This window comes from Hyla sarda, chromosome 2, assembly GCF_029499605.1.
Source record: "Hyla sarda isolate aHylSar1 chromosome 2, aHylSar1.hap1, whole genome shotgun sequence".
NCBI lineage: Eukaryota > Metazoa > Chordata > Amphibia > Anura > Hylidae > Hyla > Hyla sarda.
This window is the reverse complement of record NC_079190.1, coordinates 54,827,919-54,854,936: the sequence shown is the minus strand read 5'-3', so window position 1 is coordinate 54,854,936 and position 27,018 is coordinate 54,827,919. Positions and strand designations below refer to the sequence as shown.

The window sequence follows — 27,018 nt, the reverse complement described above, 5'->3', positions numbered from 1 at the left end:
CAAATTGAAGGAGAACATTCAAAATCTTCATTTTTTACACTCGCTTGTTCTTGTAGACCCATTTTTTTAATTTTTACAAGGGGTAAAAGGAGGGAAATCTTCCTAAAATGTGTAACCCAATTTCTCTCGAGTAAGGAAATACCTCATATGTGTATGTCAAGTGTTCGGCGGGTGCACTAGAGGGCTCAGAAGGGAAGGAGCGACAGAGGGATTTTGGAGAGTGAGTTTTTATGAAATGGTTTTTGGGGGCATGTTGCATTTAGGAAGCCCCTATGGTGTCAGGACAGCAAAAAAAAAAAAAAACCACATGGCATACTATTTTGGAAACTACACCCCTCAAGGAATGTAACAAAGGGTCCAGTGAGCCTTAACACCCCACAGGTTTCACGACTTTTCGTTAAAGTTGGATGTGTAAATGATTTTCTTTTTTTTCCCACTAAAATTCTAGTTTTCCCCCAAATTTTTAATTTTTACAAGGGTTAATAGGAGAAAATGCCCCCCAAAATGTGTAACCCCATCTCTTCTGAGTATTTTTTTTACTATTTTTTTAAACTTTTTTTTTAACTTTATTTACATGGATTTCCCTACCTTTCCCTGGTTGATTCTGTCCCTGATCTAGGGAATCTACGGGTCTCCTGAAGCGATCCGATGGGGGCAGAGGGGGGGTCCCTGGCTCCTCTTGCAGCTCTGACGGCTGACTGAACCCAGCTAACGGTCAGCGCTGCAGAGGAAGCTGTTTAACCCCTCCCCTGCCGGCTGCTATTTGCTGGACGATCGTCCAGCTAATAGCAGCTCTCCTGAGGGGGTGGCGAAATCCCCACCTCCCCATAGATACAGTAGGTGATAGGGGGTGTATTCTACACACCCGATCACCTTGTATCTCCGGGTCATCGGGTCACACGTGACCCGTAAGACCCGGAATTGCGCAAATCGCAAGTGCGATTTCACTTGCGATTTGCGTCAATTGCCGACATTGGGTGGTCTAATGACCCCCCTCGGCATTTGCGCGGGGTGCCTGCTGATTGATATCAGCAGTCACCCCAGTCCGATCCCTGCCCGGCACGCGGCAGGGACCGGAATTCCCACGGGCGTACCTGTACGCCCTGGGTCCTTAAGACCCAGGTACAGAAGGCGTATGCATACGCCCTAGGTCCTGTACGGGTTAAATATATATTTAAAAATCATACATTTCAATGGTCTCCTTGTGCTTCTGCCAACTCCGGGCTGTGTCATTCAGCATTTATATATGGTTTACTGATGCTGCTGGGCCTGGGTCTGGGCCTAAACAATTTTATGGTAGCATTAGTTACTCTAAAACTTTAGTTTGAATTTCAAACGTCATCAGTTTTTTCTTTGGGATTGTGAAGCACTGATCTACTCATGCTTCAGCCAACTCCAGGCTGTGTCATTCAGCCAATATATGGTTTACTGATGCTGCTGGGCCTGGGTCTGGGCCTAAAAATTTTATGGTAGCACTAGTTACCCTAAATCTTCAGTTTAAATTGCAAACTTCGTCTTTTTTTCTTAGGGATTGTGAAGGCCTAGTGTATACTCATGATGCTGCCAACTCCAGGCTGTGCTATTCAGGCACTAAATGGTCTCCTCATGCTTCAACCAACTCCAGGCTATGTCATTCAGGCAATACACGGTTTACTGATGCTGGGCCTGGGAATACAAATTTTGTTATGGTAGCACTAGCTACCCAAAATCTTCGGTTTAAATTTCAGAATTCATCTTGTAATCTTAAGGATTGTGAAGGCCTAGTGTCTACTTATGCTGCTGCCAACTCCTGGCTGTGCCATTCAGCCACTATATGGTCTCGTCATGCTGCCAACACCTCCACACTGTGTAATTCAGCCACTTTATGGTCTCCTCATACTGATGCCACCTCCACGCTGTGTCATTCAGCCACTAAATGTCTCCTCATGCGTCAGCCTCATCCAAGCTTTGTCATTCAGCCACTGTATGGTCTCCTCATGCTGCCAACACCTCCACGCTGTGTCATTCAGCCACTATATGGTCTCCTCATGCGGCCAACACCTCCACGCTGTGTCATTCAGCCACTATATGGTCTCCTCATGCTTCAGCCTCATCCAAGCTGTGTCATTCAGCCACTATATGGTCTCCTCATGCTGCCAACACCTCCATGCGGTGTCATTCAGCATCTATATGGTCTCCTCACACTGATTCCACCTCCAGGCTCTGTCATTGTGCCGCTCAGCGGCTGTGATTCTAAAAGCGATGCCTGTAATCTGCATGTCATTCTGAATAACAGTATAATTTCACTACCCTAGCACACTCCATATGCATGTTGGAACACAGCAGAGTGTTCTTCACCCCTATTGAGGCTCTATGTAGGCCAGAAATAGCCATTTTTAACATAGATTCAAATCGAATTTTTCAAACGTTCGCTCATCTCTGGTCACCAGCAAATAAGATTGTCTTCTTCTGGACCTTTGTGGCCCATAATTGCAGGCCAACTAGAGTGTTCTCAATACTCTGGTGGGCCAGCCCATCCCTCAATTTCGGTGTGAAATACTTTGTCCATTTTCTTAGGCTTATCATCAATGTCGAAGCCAAGATACCACAGACCAGAGATCTGTGCCCTAACCAGCTTCATTTACTCCCTATTACTAGATGACATCACTTGTAACCATATTCTATTGCAGATTCTCATTAAAGTTTACTTTTAAAGGCATATAAGAGCATTGAGCCATAGAGAGTACAAGTTAATTGTATAAGCCCAGCACACAAAGGGTTATCCACATACCCCCTGCTATGATTGTCAATGCCCTGATCACTTAAGCCGATAAGGATAATCTTAGCCACAGGGGTCTTTCCTCCCCATGCCCAGTGGCCCTGTATTTCATGTCACACAGAAGGTATCACACATGTCACCCTCTTCATGGACATCAAAAGTCTGTTCTTAAGGAAGGTGGATTTTCTCAAGGATCTCTCCCGACCATGGGATTCTTAGGAGGACAATGGAGCTCTGTGTCCGTCTTGTTGGCACCAGCTAGTACAATACAGGAAACAGCGTTTCCTTTCTGGGCTAGAAATTAACTTGGATCGTGCTCTTCCCGTTTTATTACTAATCCACACCGGGAAACCGAGACTTGAAGGCCTTCAGAAGTGACTGCGATCAGGAGACACTAAAAATAAAGGCTCGTAGATAGTTAGGTGGGGCCGCTTACAAGCTATATATGTCCATTTATTAGCTATTGTCCTTTAACTATGGGCACAATGAAATGGATGGAAATTGGATGCTGACACTTAGTTCCTATGTAATTAACCCCTATCCTGCTAAACACATTGCAAGAGGCATGAGTCTATGGGGGACAGGACAAAGCAAAAGTTAAAGGTCTTCCAGGTCACTCATGCCTCATTGCTTCTCTATTGCCTCTTTATATTCCAATTACCTTTAACTTATCTTTTATATGTATATTACGGGATAATCATGCCTCAATAGGGCATATGGATGCAGGCAATTTTCACCTTCAATACCAGAATATGTTTTCAGGTTTGATTTCAGCATTCCAACAAAAACTGCTTTTTTTTTAAAGTCAACATATTTCTAGTTATTTTACATAATTTAGTAGCCCATAAGCCTATGCACCTAAGATTAAAGCGTCACTGTCATTTTCAAAATATTTTGACATGTTGTCCAGACATGTCAGAGGTTTAGATCACACGGGTCTCAGTACTGAGATCCACTGTGATTGCAAGTTTCAGCCAGGTGAAGTGCGCAACAGTGTGCGCCTCGCTCCCTGGCTGGCAATCAAATCCAACTAATCCACTGCATTAGCCTATGGAGTGAAAGGGACAGATCTGGCGGTGGGCCGGGGAGTGAAAAATTGATGGTTAGGTAAAATTTTACAATGAACAAAGGTTTTAGCCACCAGTTTGTTATTGTTCGATAAGAAGTCAGTCATGTCGGGAGATTTTAGTGTAATAATCGGTTTGTCGTTCAAAAAAGGGATAGAATATTCTCAGAATATTTTTAGAAAGATTACTTGTCCTTCGCCTGGTGTCATTTTCTCCATCAACTGATACTGTACCTAACCCTGACATTTCCATCTCGGTATGTGGTACTACCATAACTCCCGGGCAGCAGGCTCGCTGTCTTGGAGTTATACTTGACTCTGATCTGTCTTTCACTCCCCATATTCAGTCTCTTTCACGTTCTTGTCACCTGCATCTCAAAAACATTTCCAGAATCCGCCCGTTTCTCACTACTGAAACTGCTAAAACTCTCATTATTGCTTTGATTCACTCCCGCCTCGACTACTGCAACTCTTTACTAATAGGCCTTCCTTTCTCCAAACTCTCTCCTCTTCAGTCCATCCTTAATGCCGCAGCCAGACTCATCTTCCTCTCCAGCCGCTACACCGAAACCTCCTCCATGTGCCAGTCACTACACTGGTTACCAATTCAGTCCAGAATACAGTACAAAATCCTCAGTCTCACACACAAAGCCCTCCACAATGCTGCACCTCCCTACATCTCCTCTCTCATCTCCGTCTACCATCCTACACATTCTCTCCGATCTGCTAATGACCGCACACTAACATCTTCTATAATCCGAACTTCTCACTCCCGTCTCCAAGACTTCACTCATGCTGCACCGGTTCTCTGGAATGCTATCCCTCAATCCCTCAGACTCAACAACAACATCCATAGTTTCAAACATGGCCTGAAAACACATCTCTTCAGACAGGCCTATAACATTCTTTAATTGGCCTCAACATATCCTCAACATATCCCCACACCTCTTGTTTGAATAGTTATTGTGTAATATTATGTCTGATACTTGTCTTTGTTTGGACCCCATAATTGTAAGCGCTGTGGAATCTGTAGGCGCTATATAAATAAAATTATTATTATTATTATTATTATTATTGATCATGTCTGTTAGGTTCGAAAATGTATATGGCTGCATCTATGAAACAATCGATGATCATTCATTCAGCCATCAACCTACTTTTATCTAATGTGTATGGCCACTTTCGGCTATTTTTACATCTGAAAATAGCCTAGACTAAGTTCAGTTTATTTGAATCAATAGATCTGGCATCATAGATCACGTACACTGTGGTATACATTGTCATACTGTTCTGACAGTTTGGTGACATAAACCCTGCACCTAGGCTCCTCTGATAGCTACTATAGATACTATGTCATAAAAATCTACCAAACCATACCAAACCAGACCATACCAAACCAAACCATACCATACCATACCAAACCAAACCATACCATACTAAACCATACCAAACAAAACCATACCATACCAAGCCATACCAAACCCTACCATACCAAACCATACCAAACCAAACCAAACCATACCAAACCAAACTAAACCATACCATACCAAACCATACCATACCAAACCATACCAAACCATACCATACCAAACCATACCAAACCGTTCCATACCAAACCAAACCATACCAAACCATCTCAAACCAAACTATAACATAACCTTAACATAACATAACATAACAGGCAGATTATTCGCAGCACAGTGGCTCAGAAGCTAGCACTGTTAACTTGCAGCACTTGGATTCTGGGTTCAACTCCAACCATGGTAACATCTGTATGGAGTTTGTATACTTCCCATTGTATGTATGGGTTTTCTCCCACATTTTAAAAACATTACTGCCCCAGTAGAGACCGGGACTGATGTGATAATTTCTCAACAACACTATGGAATAGGCAGTGCTAAATAAATAAATAAATAATAAACCTGGAAATTCAGGTTCAGGCGGGCACAATGTCCCTTCTTTCTAATGTTTGTAGGAATCTAGTCTTAAGAACTCAAGCTATTTCCATATGCCCCATTAGGGCACACAGACATCATAGGGGGAGGGTAATATCCCATTTTGGACCCCGTTGTATTAGCTGGAGTGGAGAGCCACTGACTTCTAAGGCCAGCCGAATCTTCATTACTAATTCTTTGCATTTGCAATTCCTGATGGAGTGGATATCATCAATCACAAACCTAACAGGTCACTTTTTCTTTTTTTTTTTAAATGGATTGTTTTATATGCATTTCTACCGGTAAACGTTTACGTTTTTTATGCATTTCACTGTATGTGCGAATATGGCTTTACTATACACTGCACACAGACCTGTTTGGTTTGTTTTATTACTGGCAATATATACGATTGCAGTTTATTTATTTTTTTACATGACGTAAAAGACGATTTATTAGAAAGTAAATAATCTGTCAGCGCCCCAGTGTTGTGAACCTATCTTATCCCAGCCGCAGGCGGCCATTGGGGTAGAGGGGCTTTCAGTGCCTGCGGGGGACTACAAACATCTTGCATCAAATCCTGTTTTGTGCGTGTGACCCTAATGAAGTGTAAATGAAACAATGCTGTTCCTGCTCAGTGATGACTGCTGGGATGCAGAACTGTCGGGGAGATGTGGCCCCTGCAGCTGTGACCAGTTAGTGACTGCATGTGGTAGAGCCAGCTGCCTTTATACCAGGGCTTATGTGATGTCATGGACAGAGGGAGTGGTAGCAGATGCCATCAGTTAGAAGAGGTTATATCAGGGGTGTGAGAATTTGGCTGCACATAATGAATGGATATCTCCCTGGGGTTCCAGCACTTTGTCCTTTAGGATATTCCTTCCCACTCTGCAGCTAAGGACACACTGCTGTGTACAAGTCATTTTGCAGGAAGCTGGTGAGGAGAGAGGAGTTCTCAGTATTGCTGGATAGCTCTCTGGTGCAGGATAAACTTTCAGCACTCCCAGCCTGAGGACCAGGGAGGACACTTCTTACTGGAGGCTCATCCTTTCATTCATCACTACTACCCCCAGCATCTCCGAAGCTCATCATTGCGGGATCTAGGGCAGAGATAGTACTGCTCAGATAGAGATGTTAAGCTGTGTTACTGTGGCAATGCTGTGCTTGGTGTTTGGATGCCTGATGCTGACAGGTAGGTGCATCCCTCAACATCTGGGCTGTGTATTGAGGTCCATGAATCAGTGTTTCCCAACCAGTGTGCCTCCAGCTGTTGCAAAACTACAACTCCCAACATGCCCGGACAGCCTTCGGCTGTCCGGGCATGTTGGGAGTTGTAGTTTTGCAACAGCTGGAGGCACCCTGGTTGGGAAACACTGCCATAAATAAATACTTTTTTTTTTTTTTATATATAAGCATATCTTAGATAAAACCTGGTTTAACAAGCATATAAAATTACTGTTATCAAATTTTAGTGTCCATAGTTGAATGATGAAATATTTTATTATTAAGACAGATGTGGACAATTTGGCTACTCAACAGATGTTGGACTATACCTTACAGCATGTCCGATGTGGTCCTAGGTCTGTTTGGACTTTGCAGGTCCATGAAATGTAAATAGTTTAATGTGAGATTTGGATACATTTGATGGTATGATTCTGGATGTAGTAGATAGTATGATAGTGTTGAATACATTCCATGGCATCATTCTGAATGGCTTCTTGATACATTATATACATTATATAGTATGATACTGGAAGAAATACAAATAAGGATTCTAGATACATTACAGAATATGATGTTGGATACATCTCTTGGCATGATTCTGGAAGCAATACAAATAAGGATTCTAGATACATTACAGAATATGATGTTGGATACATCTTTTGGCATGATTCTGGAAGCAATACAAATAAGGATTCTATGGAAGAAAAGGATGGAAGTCCAGCGCAGCTCCCGTAAAATCTCAGCTTTATTGTAAATTCAGCAACAGGTACGGTAGACAGGTGACGCGTTTCGGTTCGTCAAAGAACCTTAGTCATACATGTATGACTAAGGTTCTTTGACGAAACGAAACGTGTCACTTGTCTACCGTACCTGTTGCTGAATTTACAATAAAGCTAAGTTTTTACGGGAGCTGCGGTGGACTTCCATCCTTCTCTTCCATTTATCTCACGGTGTAGTCCACGCCTGTCCGGGCGTGCAGGAACACGGAGGTGATCTGGACTTTCTTGTATGATGGTTCTAAATAAGGAATCTAGATACATTACAGAATATGATGTTGGATACATTCCATGGCATCATTCTGAATGGCTTCTTGATACATTATATCGTATGATTCTGGAAGCAATACAAAGTAGGATTCTAGATTCATTACAGAACATGATGTTGGATACATCACTTGGCATCATTCTGAATGGCTTCTTGATACATTATATAGTATCATTCTGGAATATGATGTTGGATACATCACTTGGCATGATTCTGGACACATTGCATAGTAGGTTTCTTGATACATTACATTGTATGATTCTGGAAGCAATACAAATAAGGATTCTAGATACATTACAGAATATGATGTTGGATACATCTCTTGGCAGGATTCTGGACACATTGCATAGTAGGTTTCTTGATACATCCCATTGTATGATTTTGGAAGCAATGCACAGTAGAATTCTAGATACATTACAGAATGTAAAGTTGGATACATCCCATGGCATGATCCTGGATGCATTGCATAGTAGGCTTTTTGATACATTACATTGTATAATTCTGGATGAATTGAATAGCAGGTTTCTTGATACAATACATGGTATGATTCTGGATGTATTACAGAAAGGGATGTTGGATACATTACAGTGTTCTCTAACCTGTGGCTTTCCAGTTGCCATCATACCCTGACAGGCTGTACAGGCATGATGGGAGTTGTAGTTTTGCAACAGCTGGAGAACCATATATATTTGGTAACACTTTGGCTTTTCGTTAAGTGCACCATCCCAAGCTTCGGTTTTTGCTTGTGCCTCTTGCGGTACCAGTGGCTTTCCAGTTGCCATCATACCCTGACAGGCTGTACAGGCATGATGGGAGTTGTAGTTTTGCAACAGCTGGAGAACCATATATATTTGGTAACACTTTGGCTTTACGTTAAGTGCACCATCCTAATCTTCGGTTTTTGCTTGTGCCTCTTGGGGTACCAGAGATTGAATAACTGTGTTGCACTGTCCCTATATCTTTCTGCTACACTCTGTATCTAGAACATCTTGGTGAAGCTGTCAGGAGGTGACATAAGGGAAGCAATGCTACTTTAAAGGACACTTGTTTTATAGCTGGAGAAGGCTTTTGGGGATTTTTTATTGCATTTTTTGTTACATGTATTATATCATTGTGAATGTGACAGCTCGTCTTCATTGCCATTGATTGTAGTGCTATGCTCCCTAAATGGTTAGTTTAATGTTTATATTTTTGGATTTTGTTAGGAAAGTTTAATCTTTCAAGATAAAGAATCTATTTTATAACTAGTGTCTATCCATCTCTCTCACTCTATCTATCTATCTATCTATCATCTATCTCTATCTCTTCTTTATCTATCTTATATCCATCTATTTATCTATCTATCTCTCATATCTATCTATCTATCTCATATCTATCACTCTATCTCATATCTATCTATCTCATATCTATCTATTTATCTATCTATCTCTCATATCTATCTATCCATCTCATATCTATCTATCTCATATCTATCAATCTATCTCATATCTATCAATCTATCTCATATCTATCTATCTATCTATCTATCTGTCTCATATCTATCTATCTATCTATCTGATATCTATCAATCTATCTCAAATCTATCTATCTCATATCTATCTCATATCTATCTATCTATGTATCTATCTATCTCATATCTATCTCATATCTATCTATCCATCTCCTATCTATCCATCTATCTACTTCCAGAGGTTGGGCAGCACTTCTATGGTTTTGTTACTGGATGGTGCTGACTATAGTTAGACTTGGTCACAGTCCCAAAGATATACACACAAAAGAAGATTGCAGCACTCCAGTTCACCACATATCAGAGCGACGTATCAGCCGTCTCACATGGCCATTGTCTTGACAATGGCTGTGTGAAACGGCCGAAACGTCGCTCTGATGTTTGGTGAATAAAGCCATACACTTTTTCTTCACATGATCCGGAGTGCTTCTATCTTCTTTTATGTGGATATTTATCTATCTCATATGTGTCTATCTATCTATCTATTTATCTATCTATCGCAATCTTCTATAACTACAAAGTCTACAAAACAGTTTCAGAAACCAGTACAAGCCAGTAAGATGCTTGAGGATAAGGGCTATCTCCCAGCTTCTGTAGGAAGGTCATTCTGTACATTGCTATGATACAATAGCTAAAGAACCCCAAATGATAATTACCCAAAGAAAGACAGAATTGAAGACCGTGTTCTATTTTTGCATTAGCTATACAGCATCATAGAAGGCAGATATTGAAGACTTCGCTTTTGATAGGACTTTGTGTGATTTGTTTTGGGGCCAATGTTACTGAATGCGATATTATTTACACTTTTTACACCAAGAGATGTCACACTATGTTGTGAAGGTCCTCTTCATGGTTTGTACCTTTACAGATACTAATATGAGGTAATTTTGTGGTTTCCCCATGTTATTTGAACCATTGACATGATGAAGATGATGGTTGTGATGGATTTGATAATTATAGTTATTAATATTGTTTTTTATGGTATTATAGAGCTGAAAGCGAATCTAAGACCTTAACCTGTACCTTTAATAGTCCAAAGATCTTTTAGTATTACATTTCTTGTTTATTTTATAAAATTATTTATATATACAAGGAAAAACAAGTATACATTTCCCCACTCCCATTTGACTCATACTAAGGAAATCCTTATCACTATAGGGATAGGGGGAAATAACAAACTAAGTTAACTATAAAGCATATGAGAAGACATACACAATTGGAAAACACATTAGGTTAGGGTATTTTCCTCTGGCTCCAGTTCAAATTATATATTACTTTATACATCTATCAAACTGCTCTCAGCTGCATGGACTCTACTAAAGAACTGTCAACAGGTCTTCTCCAAATCCAAAGGACTGCAAATGGAAGCCGTTTTCATCCGCATTGCTTAAAATGTGTTCATTTTGATATTAGTTTGAGATATGCCGATTTATTTTTATTGTGTTTTCTTATTGTTATTCTTAAAAAATGTATATAAATGATTTGAAACAAATTATAAAGTACTTGCCTGGTCTAACCGATCCAGCATTGCCCTAAATTTTCTAAATAGGGACCAATCTTTTCAGATCTTCCTAAAATCCTCCAATGAATCATTATCTACAGCTCTAAGTTCCTCCAATTTCTGTAGATCAGGGGTCTCAAACTCCCGGACCCACGGGCCATTTGCAGCCCTCGGAACGAAATTTTGCGGCCCGGACCGGGCAGGTGATTTATTCAGGCATTTAGCCCTACTTCTGGCAAGCAGCACTAAATGCTGGAAGACTTCACACACGTCGGCACACACTGCTACGAGCCTTCCTGGAGGGATGCGCGCGATTGGTGACATCATCGCATCTGCAGTGATGACGTCACCTAACGCACGCATCCCCGCAAAGAAGGCTCGTTTTAGGCTGCAGCAGGGAGATGTAAGCACTGTAGCTGTGAAAATTAATTTGCCTAATTACTTGCCTAATAAGGGAGGACCTGCTTATCACCAGGTGCTAACCTATCTTCTTAGGGGGCATAATTGTTTAAATAGGAGCCCTACCTGCAAGGGGTAATAACTATCTAAGGGCCTGTACATCTATTGGGAACCCCTATTTGATCATCAGGTAGGGCTCCCTAGTAGGTAGACAGGCCCCCAGATAGATATTACCCCATCAGTGATGGGGGTCATATCTATCTGGGGCCTCTATACCTACTTGGGAGCCACACCTGATGGGGGTCATATCTATCGGGGGGCCTGTCTGGAGGCATAATGGGGGCATTATATGTGAGGGGCGCATGATGGGGGCATTATATGTGAGGGGCACATGATGGGGGATTATCCAGGGCCTCTAGCCACATGATCCGAGTTAGTGATATATTCGATTTCCAAGTTCTGGCTATAATTTGCCTAACCGCTATTAAAAAGAAGCTTAATATATCACCTCTTACATTTTTAGCTGGCATTGCAGTTATTGAAATTAAGTCAATCGCTGGAGTTGGAGAGACCTGGTGTAATGTAACCAAGTTATATAAGTCCATAACCTCTATCCATAGGATATGTACACCCTTACATCCCCACCATATATGTAACATATCTCCTATCTTGCTGTTACATCCCAACAATTCAGCGATTTAGTTCCACCAAGTTGTAACATAGAGAAGACTATTTAGATATAAGATCATACACCGGCTAAGGCTGCACTAAAGTTGTCCTATTCCTGTGGTTCTCCAGCTGTTGTGAAACTACTTCACCCATCATATTGGGAGTTGTACTTTCATAGCAGCTAGAGAGCCTCAGGTTGGAGACCACTGTTGTAGACTTCTGAAGATGGAGAAGATTTAGGTTTTCTGACATATTGAAAAATCTTAATAGCATAACCCAGTGTCTTTTTGGGACAGATATGTTGTTAGGGGACTAGTGTGGCAAACGCCTTGGTTTTGGGTGCTGAGAGGAGGGTGCCAATGAGTCCGGGTCTAGATACCGGGCTAGGTCAGCTGACTGAATTTAAAGCTGGACATACACAGTGGGACCAGCTCACCATCTAATGTGTATGGGGACTTCTTGACTTTCCCCAACTGATCAGGCAGTTGGATTTCCACACGCCCCATCCTTTTGCCCTCAAGGATGATAAGCCGAAACATAGAATGTGTTGGCAGATAAGAACCATTCGGCCCATCTAGACTGTCTTGAAGGATATCCCTATCTTGAAGGATAGCCTTATACCTATCCCCTGCATGCTTAAACTCTTTAACTGTATTTGCAGCGACCACTTCTGCAGGAAGGCTATTCCATGCATCCACTACTCTCTCAGTAAAATAGTAACTCCTGATATAACTGCAGAAACCTTTCCCCTCTAATATAAGACTATGCCCTCTTGTGGTAGTTTTTCTTCTTCTATATGTCCTCTCCTCCTTCACTGTGTTGATTCCCGTTATGTATTTAAAAGTTTCCTTCATCTCCCTTCTGTCTCATCTTTCTGGCAGCAATTTACCCTCCTCTCCCCATAGAAAACACAGTCAGCCAAGAGTGTATATAAGAGAATCAGAGGACATTGCCTGTCCGCTGTCTTAAAGGAGAACATTGGCAAAAATGTACTTATCCCCTATCCACAGGATAGGGGATAAGTAGCCAATCCCCGATCCCAGGGATCCGACTGCTGGGACCCCCCACAATCTCCAGAATGGGACCCTGCTTTCAGTGAGAAGCGCAAGCTGCAAATGGCACACGCTTCAGTCACTTCTACGGGAGCACCGATAAGACCAGAGTACAGCACGTGCCATCTACCGGTAGACAACACGCGATCCTCACTGAGAGAGTCTGGGTCCTGTTCTGGAGATCGCGGGGGGATCCTGTGGATAGAGGATAAGTTCATTTTTGCTGGAGTTCTCCTTTGAGGAAAAACATCTTCTGAGGAACGTATTTTATGCCATTGAACAATGAAGCAGAGATAGAGAATTCTTTCTTAACATCCATGTAGAAGTCAGTGTCTGCCGGACCAGATAAGCAGCTTTGATTCGGAGGAAGCGGAGTGTATCAGTATAGATTAGATGGTTTACATTTCCATTGAAGACACAGACTAACCGTGCCAGAATATGATATAAACAATGTACCCAAAGTGTCGGAGCTATCTGGAAGCAGATCTTTATGAGCGGCTGTGGTTGTGTTTATTCAGAAGCATGCATTACAATTACCCAATGGCCATCCATGCACACACAGCACAATGCCAGACACAAAGCCCAGGGATGTTTCCAGTTATAATTCCATGGAATTACAGCTCTTGGCTCATTCTAGCCTGTACACTCATTCTGTAACCCCGGGGGAAAAAAACTTCTCTGGCTTCATACAGTGCAAACAGTTTGCATATCGTGTTTTCTATCAGAGTTGCTAGCCGCAGTCTCCCAGCGGTGGATGTGTTACAGTCTGCTCCGTCAAAGGGAACATTGTGGTTCATTCCATTCCATTAGTTCATAGAGTTTAGTGAGCTGTAAGGTGCCCTTTTATTAGATCATCTGCCTGTGGTAGGTTATTTACTAGAGCGAAATATTACAGGTGCCAAATAAATATGTACTTTCTCACTTTCATCAGAGGAATGTAACAAAAACTAAACTTAGAACATATTAGTTGCATGCAGGAATCGGATTAAAGGGTATATACAGCCTAAAGTGGGGGTCTCCTACCTGTGGCTCTAGGGACGTGGCCAAACTAACACTCCCAGCACTCCCTGATAGCTGCAGGCTACCTATATAGAGAGCCACACATTTCAGACCACTCATCTGAAGGGAGTGAATACAGAAGATAAATAAATAGATAAATAAATAAATAGATAAATAAATTGATACATAAATAAATAAATAGATAAATAAATTGATACATAAATAAATAAATAGATAAATAAATAGATAAATGAATAAATAGATAAATAAATTGATACATAAATAAATAAATAAATAAATAAACAAATAAAAAAATAAACCCGCCATTTTAAATGCTATGGCCTGGTGTTTCTAAGGCGGTGTACCTTTAGCTGTTGCAAAACTACAACTCCCAGTATGCTGGGAGTTGTAGTTTTGCAACAGCTGAAGGCACACTGGTTGGGAAACACTGCCTTAACGTAAAAAAAAAACATATTTTTTAACCTAACAAAGCAGTGGTGTCTAACCCGTCTCTAACTTAAAGGCTATCTGAGCATGCTGGGAGTTGTAGTTTTTCAACAGCTGGAGGCACACTGTTGGGAAACAATGCCTTAAGGTAGAAAGAAAAGAGAGAGATCATTTTTACCCCACAAAGCAGTGGCCTCTAACCCATGACCTTTCAGCTGTCCTGGCACACTAGGAGTGTGCAGATTGGAGACCAGTGCTGTAGACTCTCATCTGTTCAGAAGGAGAAACCTGCTAAATAAGGTCTCACATTCCAGGTCCTGGACCCCTATAAGTGGGACATTGAATAATGGGGTCATCTGGATACACAAATTTAGGTAGTCAGCTATATCCTTATGGTTTCATGTCATGTCAGCCTGCACATAGAAATAATACATTGTTAGTAATGATGGATCCAGCGCTCTACATAGTGTATCCACTACAGTGCTTCCCATCTAGTGTGCCTCCAGCTGTGGCAAAACTACAACTCCTACCACTAAATGAAATGGATACGGGCAACCACAATACATCCTTATCATTTTGCAACTGACCAATTTTTGGATAACGCTTCACCAATGAGTCATGGAAAAGCCTCTCACCCCAGCCACACCTCTGATTCCTGTGGTTCTACCCCAGCTCTCTCATGTCAGTCTTTCCCGACTTCTCCTCTGTTCCTGTCTCTCCTACGTAAGTGGACATCCCTGTTTTTCCTAATTACCTTAAATAGGCTTTTTCCTGATATCAAAAGGAAATGACTTTCCCATATCCTTGGCTGTGTTCTTCCCAGTCCCCTACCTATAAATAGCTCATCTCCTTCCTCTTACCTGAGTGCATTGCTCTTTGTCCCCTGTGTGTTTCCACTTTGATTTCCTCCAACCGTCCATGATACTCAGACCTGACCTGTGTCTTTTATGTACTATCTGGAGACGCGTTACCTTCCTTGGGATAGGAGAAGCAGGAAGCCAAGTCTCCCACCTACTTTACTCTAAGCATATTGTGTAAATTACATTTCTGGGCCTCCGAACATTGTTTCTTATCAATGACACTGAAAGTTTAAAGTGCAATTTGTTATTCTAGGGTACATTGACAGACACTTACCATATCCGATCATTTGATGCTGCGTTTACTCATGTAGTTACATTAGTGTACACAGCCGACATAGTTTGCGTGAATGTAACCTAAAAAAAATTTGAAAAGTTTTGATCAGTCGAGGTCTCACTGTTGAGATCCCTACTGATCTCTAGGTGTAGCCAGGTGAAGTACAAGGTAGCATGCTTAACTGCCAGGCTTGGCGCTCAGTCTGTCTGAAGCATACAGCAGTTGATCAGTACTGGAAGGATTGAGATTTTTAAATAGAAATAATTTACAAATCTATATAACTTTATGGCACCAGTTGATTTGAAAACATTTTTTTCCTCTGGAGTACCCCTTTAAGCTTGCTACGATGTGCGTTACCTATGTACATTTAGAGATCAGTAGGAGTCTCAGCAGTGAAACCCTGAAAGATCAAAACTTTTGAAATTTTTTACGTGACATGTGACATTTTTTTTTTAAATCACAGTAATGTTTTAACAATTTTTATAGTATTTTTTTTAGCAAGTAAATGACTTCTCTGTGGACTAATAATTTTTTAGGTATGTCCTTGAATTCTATAATTCAGCTGACTAAGTAGAGAATTCTGCTTAGGATCCATGCACATTGCAAAGCTGTGTACCATGTGTGTGGAGGTATGGCAACGACACTAGTGGAAATATGTGGTAGCGGGGTGTGATGAGGGCAGATGTTGTTACCCTAGGGGCAGATGGCATTAACCCATTTTATTCGTGAAGCCAGGGCGTGGTTAGCCTAAAACCACCCAAAGGTATACCCCTGGATCCTGGGCTAGGCACAGGGGCAATAAAGACTCTGATGCCAAGTTACAGACAACGGTAGGTTTACTGAGGGTAAACAGATGGTAAAGTCTATACAGTTCAACCAGGGCCCAAGGAGGTGACCAGTGACTCAGAGACCTTAAGGGCTTGCTGGGACTTGTAGTAGGACTGGACAATTGAATGCAGACCACGCTGACTTGACAGATGACAGGGACTGACATGACTTGACTCATAAAGCTGTGACTTTAGCTTACTTGACTTGATGGTGGCTGCAGGACTTGACTTTGAGGTCTACTAGGCACTAGGTACAACTGCACTGGACTTCAGCAGGAAGCAAGAGCTCTAAGCTCCAAGAGAGAGAAGCTAGCTCCACCCAGGGCTTAAATGGGGGAGACTAGCAGGGAGCCTATAGGTCACTCTTGGGATCACCTGGTCACTGGTACCTCCTGGGTAACAATCACATGACATAACTCTTAAATATACAACACATTTTATAATACAATACACTGCAGAACATATGTTTATGGGGGAAACAGGTGCTATGGGCCCCGAGGACACTGAAGGAGGCTGCCTGACAGGGCAGCAAGGGTACAGGGTAACATCTCAACTACTGGGCCACCACAAACATCCCCTCTTAAATACAGTCGTCCTCGACGCCCAGTCCTGGAGGGCAGAGGACTGAAGTGGCCACTGGGGCCTAGTGACTGTTCCTGAGGCATTATGCAAAATTTCCTTCACAGGTCTGGTTGTAGAACAAGGTAGAACGGAGTCCATGTAGCACTGTTAAAGTCCATACATGCTCTTTGGGTTACTAAACATGTGGGATTAATGAGTTTAGTAACTGCTTGCAGATTGGGCTGCCGGAGGCTATCTACCCACTAGGGCCCCTTCAGTTCTTAACACTTCTCCCCAAAACTCAAGAAGTAGTGTGATACTATATAACCATTTTACCTCTGCATAATGTACTCTGCCTCTACACGTGTCTTACTTTTAGTTTCAGGGCAACCCTCTGGCAAGTAGAGTACCCTGTACACGAGGACAGAAAAATGTTAGACAGATATATATACATTGGACATTTGTGGACTGGGACTACAAGTAATGCTACAGTCCTAACTTAAGTGTTTACATATGAACTGACTATGTGTGGTACATAACCTTGTACACTATAATGTGAGCAAATTTTTGTACCTTGAGGGAATTTGTCCTTGTGTTGAGGTAGTGGCTACACTTTTCCTGACTGGGTCAGAATACCTCCTATATCAATTGCCATGCACAACAGACACTGTACACCTTGACATTTTGTACAAACACATTATATAATTTTTTTTTAAATACAAAATAACCATTATAGTACACCAACATAAGTATTTACTTGTGCAAAGAGAATGAGCAAAAATATATTACTCTAACACTATATACATATTTTCATTGTACCGCTCCACAGTCCTGGTACACTTTGGGAGTTCTTAGTAAGGAATCACAGCTAAAAGCCAAGTACATACACTTATGCAAATAGTTACAAATAAACTTCTTGACAAGTTCGTCAGGAACTTCTTCTTAAATATTGCATAACCTGTGGAGAACAAAAGTACTTCACAAGGAAAGTTAGTGATATACAGTATAATTATCACGGGTAGACTCCTTTAACTTTAACTCTCACCAGTCGGACTGCTTCAGAGGCTGGGACATATAACGGGGTCCACGGGACTGTGCCCCCTCTGATGGGCTCACTCAAGTGTTCCAGTTCACCTGGGACAACATGGACTCTGTTATGGTGGGGCTGATGGTGACCACCATTTGCACTGCAGGGGTTTGCGCCACTGGGGAACAGCAGTTGGTGCCTGTTGTGCCGGCCAAACCTCATCTGCGGGAGTAGGCCGAGGCACTTCAGTTAATGCCCGCTGGTGAGGCCAAACTTCCTCGACCACCGGAGTAGGCCTGGGCACATTCACTTGGGGCATGTAGAACTCCTCCTCCTGGACAGTACCTTTGACTTTAGGCATCGGAAACCCAAAGGGGTTGGCATCCCAGTCGTCCGATGGGAAGTAGGCAAATGGAATCTGGGTTGGATTCTTCGGACGGGTCACCGCAGCCGCCCACTCTCCTCTCATGCTCTGTACCGGAGTACGGGGTATTCTCCACTGCCTGATGATTAACCAAGATGGTCCCACCATGAGGAAAGTCCATGAGGGTGCCAAACCCCCGCACTTTGTCAAATTTTATGACCGTGGCTCTGCGACGTTATAGGGGTGGCTCTCCCTCTCGGGGATGTTCTAGCGTCTTAATGTACAGGGCCTCCAATGCTTTTGTGTCCTGCTGCTGCGCTTGTCGTACCTCATATGGCAGCATCTTTGGCTCATATCTTTCCATTCTTTGTGCCCTCAGCCCCTGCTTGCCTGTTCCACCACGTTGCTCCTCTGACTGACTTCTGGCAAACTGTGAGGATCCGGCAGCGCTGCTCCTTTTATGCAGGGCTTTGGGAAAATGGCCACCAGCCGGAAGTGCGTCAGTATGCAGCTCTGACTTCCACTTCCCTGGCAACAAGGGGTGGATCTTCACAGTTCCACTTCAGCATGGATACAGAAACATGGTTTCCATGCCCAGGGACGGGACGCTGACCAGTACGGGACATTTTCGCATGCTTCTCAGGCACATCTTGAACCCTTCCAGGTACAGGCAATACTTGGCAAGGCAACTTAACATAGCTTCAGACCTAATCTTGCACATGGTTGACACAGTACTTTTCTTCAACTCACCCTCTATTTCACAAGCACCACGAGTAAACCACTTTTCATTTGCAAAGTTCCATACACTTTCTGGTGCCGACTTGATTCGGCACTCATTATGGTCATTTGGTATTGTACTTCTACAATTGTAACATTGTATTGTATGTGGAATAATATCATTTTAGATCTAGTGTTCTATTGAATAATGAGATAAATACAGACTATCATACTGAAAGGAATCAACCATGATTATTTACCAGCCAATCTAATGGTTCAATTTCTGTCCCTTCTTATTGTATTGTTGTTGCCTACTATTTTGTTGTTTGCATATCCCGGAAGGTTTACGACTCTTTATTATCTCAAGAACATATCACATTTAGAACCATGGAAGTAAGATAGTTGACATGTTTTTCCAGGACTGGATTGTACATTCACTGTCCACATTTTAATGGATGATCCTGATAGTTTCCAGGTCTATTTTAGAACATCCTGTTTGAAATGCCATGATGACTTGCTAGAACCATTCCTTGTAATAGGCAACTCATTGGAGAAGGTTTAAAAACCATTTATCTAATGTTATTGCCCTAATACAACCGTCTTTCACATTATTGTCTGGGTCCAATCCAACTATCATTATTGACTGGGTCCAATCCAACTATGACCCTCTTTCCAGACTCACCATACTATGCATGTTGGACCCGGTAACCTTAGAAAGTGTTCTACCCTCCATGCATAAGTGACTGGAGCCCACTTCTCCATAGTCATAGGCCTGGAGCCATATGCCCTAGTGATCTTTATGGTTCCTTAATTTTTATACCAGGGAAAACCTAGTGATTTTACGGTGAAACCTTTCCAGAGAACCACCCGTGATCCAGAGCAGATTTTGTGTGATGGATTTTCAGTCCACCATACATTTTGAATAATGACAATTTTCTCTGAGAAGACCATTCTCATAGAAAACTACCTTTTAAAGGGTTACTCTGCCCCTATACATCTTGTCCCCTATCCAAAGTATAGGGGATAAGATTTCTGATCACGGGGGTCCCGCAGCTGGGACCTCCGTCATCTCTGTGCAGCACCCAACGTTAGTTTAGAACGCTGGGTGCGGGCGGCGGGGGTCGTGACACTACAGCCATGCCCCTTGTGATGTCATGCCATGCCCCCTCAATGCAAGTCTATTTAAGTACCCCTTTAATGCAATTTTGGGTGGTCTTTTCCAAGTGGTGTAATACGATTTCTTTGCAGTTCCTTCCCTTACATGAGAGTTTACTTTTTTTAATGGGGTATTTGTCAGGTCAAAAAGTTTGTCCTGTCATAACTGGACACAGGTTGACAACATTGGACCTACCAAAGCTTATGGGACCTGATGAATTATATTCTTCCGCGACTCTCCAGTGACATCACATCAGTATGATTATATGTCTATTACCCGAAATGACCGGGCAATTTTTGCAGTAATGCCACTTCTGTGGGCGATATTTATCTATCATCAGATTTCCCCCTCAGTTACCAAAAGTGGAAAACTAGGGGGCGGCTGGAGATGATTTCAGCTCAAATGCTATAAATCCAGCAAGAAAGTGTAGGAGTGATTCTCGTACAGTATGTGACACGGCAATACCAAGAAATGTGGTCTAAATAGGAAAGCCAAAAGCAGAACAGCATGACCGAAATCAGAACCGCAAAGACATTGGAAATGAGTCATTAATTCCATAAATGTCCACCTATTACTTCTGTATGCATATTAAAAACTTCATGAAGAAGAAATTTTAGGTTAAAGTGCCCAATATGGAGACCTTTCTAGGAGGCGTACGAGAAATTTTGCATTAGTTGAGTGGGAATTAGCCATATTTTTGGAATGCCAGGTAAAGTCCTTGTGGACCCTGCACAAGGTTAGGCTATCATTGTTAGTGGTCTCTATAGTGTATGTTAGTGTATAAAAAAAATGTATTTCCAATTTGCTTTTATGCTCCTGGATTGCTCCAGTCTGCAGTATCATAATAGGTTACAGTTGCATTACTTAACTGGATCATTATATTTTATTACAGTTTTGTATTAGACAGTGATCCTTCAACATACACACTGGCCCTCATTTACAAAGACTGGAGTGTCGGTTAGGTTTTTTTTTTTCCAGTGTACTCGTCTTTTTTTTGCTTGTGATTTACTAATCTGTCGCATGTGTCGTTTTTTTTCTGTCGCACGGGAATAAAAAGTGTCGCACTGGAAAAATAAGAATTAAACCAAATAAATAAAGTAAAGTTACTCTGCACAAGCATGTAACTTTACATTCATGATTGTTAATGGATTAACAACCCAAAAGTAAAAAAAAAAAATATATATATATATATTAAAAAAAAAAAAAAAATATATATATATATATATATATATATATATATATATATATAATTAAAAAAATCTATTACATAATTTAATCATAAAAGCGTTGAGGGGTTAAAAATGCTTTTAAAGTATAAAACAAGTAATTTAATCATGAACCACAATGGTCAGCTGTCCCTTCCTCAAAAACACTAAATTTTTCCATTTTCACTCGACCCCTGGGCTGTCGGTTTTTCTGAGTTGAGAAATCACACTTTTTTCAGAGTGATTTCACAATTACTCTGAGTGATTTTTCCATTTTGTTAGGTGAACGCCCATTTTTGAGTAAACCACGCCCATTTTGTAGGTTAAATTAAACTCTCCGAGTGTTTTTGAAAATGTAGGTTGTGCGCCTAAATTTTGGGCGCAGATTTGGTCCCTGGCAGTGAGCAGTGTTGAGTTTGTCTGTGTTCCGGATGCAGTCTGAGATTTAGGACTCCTGCATGAGTCTTAAATCTATAAAAAAGGACTGGTAGGGAGACCCCTAGTGGTCATTGCTATTGGAAAGTTATTCTGCATACATTAATCTATAATATATCAAAAGTTTTTTTGATGAAAGGTACCCTTTAACCCCTTCCCGACCTATGACATGCCTGTATGTCATGAGTGGGAAGGTGTTCCCGACCCATGACATACAGGTACGTCAATTTTTGCCGCTACTCGCGGCATCCCGCAGCGCCCGGTAAGATGGTGGCTATCACTGATAGCCAGCCATCTTAACATGCGACCACGGGGGGTTTCATCCCCCACCCCCCCCCCCCCCCAGCGATCGCTGCTATCAGCTAGTCAAATCTGACTAGCTGATAGCAGCGTTTAGCTATCAGAATACTTAGCAGCGCGGTGTGTGAGTCCCGATCACGGGGATCGGGACACACACCACTCTGCTAAGTGTCCCTGACCCGTCCCCCGGCGTCACTTACCCGGCCATGCGGTGTCCCGAGCGGTCCCGGCGCGAGCGGCGTCCTCCAGGCGGTCCCGGCGGCGCTGCGTCCCGGCGGTGAGTTTCCGGCAGCAGTGCGGCATCTTCATTGGCAGCAGTGAGATCGCCGTAAAGCGATCTCACTGCTGCCTCTGGGAGTTTCAAAACTGCAACTCCCAGCATGCCCAGCATGCCCAGACAGCCTGTATAATGGTCTCCAATCTGTGCTCTTCCAGATGTTGCAAAACTACAAATCTCAGCATGCTCAGTCTGTCCAGGCATGCTGGGAGTTGTAGTTCTCTAACATCTGGAAGAGCACAGATTGGAGACCATTATACAGTGGTCTCCAAACTGTGGACCTCCAGATGTTGTAAAACTACAACTCCCAGCATGCCCAGACTGCCCAAGCATGCTGGAAGTTGTAGTTCGGCAACATCTGATCCTTCAGATATTGCCGAACTACAACTTCCAGCATGCCTGGGCAGTCTGGGCATGCTGGGAGTTGTAGTTTTGCAACAACTGGAGGCACACTAGTTGGGAAACATTGTCCGTTTCCTACCTCAGTGCCTCCAGCTGTTGCAATTGTTGCAAAACTATAACTCCCAGCATGCACTGACAGACCATTCATGCTGGGAGTTGTAGTTTTGCAACAGCTGGATGCACACTGGTTTGTAAACACTAAGTTTGGTTGCAAAACACTTGAAAGTTTATTACTTAACTTAGTGTTTCCAAACCAGTGTGCCTCCAGCTGTTGCAAAACTACAACTCCCAGCATGCACGGACAGCCAAAGGGCATGCTTGGAGTTTGCAACAGCTGGATGTTTGCCCCCTCCCCCCAATGTGAATGTACAGGGTACACTCACATGGGCAGAGGTTTACAGTGAGTGCTGCAAGTTTGAGCTCAAACTTCCAGCGGCAAACTTGCTGTGAACCTCTGCCCATGTGACTGTACCCTAAAAACACTACACTACACTAACACTAACCTAAAATAAAAAGTAAAAAACACTACATATACACATACCCCTACACAGCCCCCCTCCCCCCAAAAAATGAAAAACGTCTGGTACGCTACTGTTTCCAAAACGGAGCCTCCAGCTGTTGCAAAATAACAACTCCCAGTATTGCCGGACAGCCATTGACTGTCCAGGCATGCTGGGAGTTTTGCAACCTGTTTGGGAATCATTGGCATAGAATACCCTTATGTCCACCCCTATGCAAATCCCTAATTTAGGCCTCAAATGCGCATGGCGCTCTCTCACTTTGGAGCCCTGTCGTATTTCATGGCAACAGTTTTGGGACACATATGGGGTATCGCTGTACTCAGGAGAAATTGCCTTACAAATTTTGGGGGGCTTTTTCTTCTTTAACCCCTTATGAAAAGGTGAAGTTTGGTACTACACCAGCAAGTTAGTGTAAAAAAATAAATTTTTTACACTGACATGCTGGTGTTGCCCTATACTTTTCATTTTCACAAGAGGTAAAAGGGAAAAAAAGACCCTCTAAATTTGTAATGCAATTTCTCCCGAGTACGGAGATACCCCATATGTGGGCGCAAAGTGCTCTGGGGGCGCACAACAAGGCCCAGAAGGGAGAGTGCACCATGTACATTTGAGGTGATTTGCACAGGGGTGGCTGATTGTTACAGCAGTTCTGACAAACGCAAAACAATAAATATCCATATGTGACCCCATTTTGGAAACTACACCCCTCACGGAATGTAATAAGGGGTGCAGTGAGAATTTACACCCCACTGGTGTATGACAGATTTTTGGAACAGTGGTCTGTGAAAATGAAAAATACAATTTTTCATTTGCACAGTCCACTGTTTCAAATATCTGTCAAGCGCCAGTGGGGTGTAAATGCTCACTGCACCCCTTATTAAATTCCATGAGGGGTATAGTTTCCAAAATGGGGTCACATGTGGGTCCTGTTCTGGCACCATAGGGGCTTCCTAAATGGGACATGCCTCCCAAAAACCCTTTCAGAAAAACTGACTCTCCAAAATCCCATTGTCGCTCCTTCCCTCCTGAGCCCTCTACTGCGCCCACCGAACAATTTACATACGCATATGAGGTATTTCCTTACTCGAGAGAAATTGGGTTACAAATTTTAGGGTGATTTCTCTCCTTTTACACCTTGTAAAAATTCAAAAATTGGGTCTACAAGAACATGCGAGTGTAAAAATGTTCTCCTTCACTTTGCTGCTATTCCTGTGAAACACCTAAAGGGTTAAAACACTTACTGAATGTCATTTTGAATACTTTGGGGGGTGCAGTTTTTATAATGGGGGGATTTATGGGGTATTTCTAATATGAAGACCCTTAAAATCCACTTCCAACCTGAACTGGGCCCTGAAAAAGTACGATTTTGAAAATCTTGAGAAAAATTGGAAAATTGCTGCGGAACTTTGAAGCCCTCTGGTGTCTTCCAAAAGTAAAAACTTGTCAATTTTTTGATGCAAACATAAAGTAGACATATTGTATATGTGGATCAATATGTAATTTATTTGGAATCTCCATTTTTCTTTCAAGCAGAGACTTTCAAAGTTAGAAAAATGCAAAATTTTCAAAATTTTCATGAAATTTTTAGATTTTTTACCAAGAAAGGATGCAAATATCAGTGAAATTTTACCAATAACATAAAGTAGAATATGTCACGAAAAAACAATCTCGGAATCAGAATGATAACTAAAAGCATTCCAGAGTTATTAATGTTTAAAGTGACAGTGGTCAGATTTTCAAAAAATGCCAGGTCCTGAAGGTGAAAATGGGCTGGGTCATGAAGGGGTTAAAAACATTGGACCTATCAGACTGCTTGAGCCTATCTGTACATGAGCGCAGATCTCGTAGGATCAGATAGAGATAAATGTATGATAATGAATAATTGAATTGTTAAGATCCCTTGCCGTATTTAAACTTGTTTTATAACTCATTGATTATATGAAGTATTTTGTGTATTTGGGGCTAGTTATGACATTTCACAACTAGTTAAAGGGGTACTCCGGTGGAAAACATTTCATTTTATTTATTTTTAATCAACTGGTGCCAGAAAGTTAAACAGATTTGTAAATGACTTCTATTAAAAAATATTTGCCCTTCCAGTACTTTTAAGCAGCTGTATGCTACAGAGGAAATTCTTTTCTTTTTTAATTTCTTTTTTGTCTTGTCCACAGTGCCACCTGATGCCCATATCAGGAACTGTCCAGAGCAGCACAGGTTTGCAATGGGGATTTTCTCCTGCTCTGGACAGTTCCGGATACTGGCATCAGGTGTCAGCAGAGAGCACTGTGGACAAGACAAAAAATAAATTCAAAAAGAAAAGAATTTCCTCTGTAGCATACAGCTGCTAAAAAGTACTGGAAGAGTAAATATTTTTTTTAGTAGAAGTAATTTACAAATCTGTTTAACTTTCTAGCACCAGTTGATTTAAAAAAAAATGTTTTCCACCGGAGTACCCCTTTAATTGATTTTATATGTAGATTTACAAAGACTTATTTTGCCTGTAGGACTGTTGGCTATTATTACTGCACTGTTCAGACAATACTGGGTTATATGTATGTATGTATGTATCTAATGATTGTATGTATATATTTAAGTTGAAATTGTTATGTCTATAGAAATTTGTAGGAATTTATTTAGATAGCGACTTTTCTGAATGGCTTAGGAGCTTTTAGATGGATTCATAACATATACTATTTAGCCTTTTTGGTATGCTATCACATTTTTATACACTTTTGGAGTGGTTGTAAAATATGGAGTATGTTTCTGATAAACCCACTGTTTGCAATGCTCTAGCCCACTATTTCCCAACCAGTGTGCCTCCAGCTGTTGCAAAACTACAACTCCCAGCATGCCCGGACAGCCAAAGGCTGTCCGGGCATGCTGGAAGTTGTAGTTTTGCAACAGCTGGAGGCACACTGGTTGGGAAACACTGCCCTAGTCCAAGTTGTTTTTTACTTATCAAGAGATCCAAGGAGTAGCTTGGTAGAGTAGTTGCTTATGACAACCAAATGGTCACTCAAAAGAAGAACTGGAGTGGAAATAGGACTGAACTGGTTATGGAACACTGCATTTCTTTGCTATGGAATGGAGGCGAGTAAAAGGGCCATCAGCCCCCAGTATGAGAGAAGGGATTTCTATGTGAGTGTTTATTTGGTGATATTGTAAAATAGGGTCAATAAGTATGTGTGTATACTTGAAATATACCTGAAAATGTATTTTACATAATGGAACCTTCCCTGAACTTCAATCCTGACACAATAATGGTGCAGTGAAGGGGGTATTCCGGAAGGGGGGAAAAATGTTTTCTGATCAACTGGTGCCAGAAAGTCATACAGATTTGTAAATTACTTCTATTTAAAAATCTTAATCCTTCCAGTACTTATCAGCTGCTGTTTGCTTCACAGGAAGTTGTGTAGTTCTTTTCAGTCTGACCACAGTGCTCTCTGCTGACACCTCTGTCCATGTCAGGAACTGTACATGGGAGGAGAGGTTTGC

The 27,018-nt window shown here is 41.9% G+C and overlaps 1 protein-coding gene and 1 long non-coding RNA gene across 4 annotated transcripts in view; one reads left to right on the top strand and one right to left on the bottom strand.

Annotated features, from left to right (window-relative positions):
* The window catches only part of LOC130358505 (uncharacterized), a 74,684-nt gene extending 58,827 nt beyond the window's left edge, over positions 1-15,857 (bottom strand). The window contains exons 1-2 of the long non-coding RNA XR_008889545.1: positions 15,732-15,857; positions 14,175-14,270 (exon numbers count right to left, since the gene is read on the bottom strand). This is a non-coding gene — a long non-coding RNA (uncharacterized LOC130358505). The remainder of the gene's footprint in view (positions 1-14,174; positions 14,271-15,731) is intronic.
* Positions 1-27,018, top strand: part of FLT1 (fms related receptor tyrosine kinase 1) — a 94,996-nt gene that overhangs the window by 13,808 nt on the left and 54,170 nt on the right. Inside the window, exon 1 of one of the 3 annotated variants that reach the window (XM_056561829.1) lies at positions 6,278-6,947. The exons of 1 other annotated variant lie outside the window; for it this stretch is intronic. In XM_056561829.1, the coding sequence (XP_056417804.1) occupies positions 6,887-6,947 (61 nt within the window). In that variant the 5' untranslated portion in view covers positions 6,278-6,886. Of the gene's footprint in view, positions 1-6,277; positions 6,948-16,215; positions 16,268-27,018 lie in introns of those variants that run through there. One more of the 3 variants, XM_056561831.1, reaches the window with a different exon arrangement.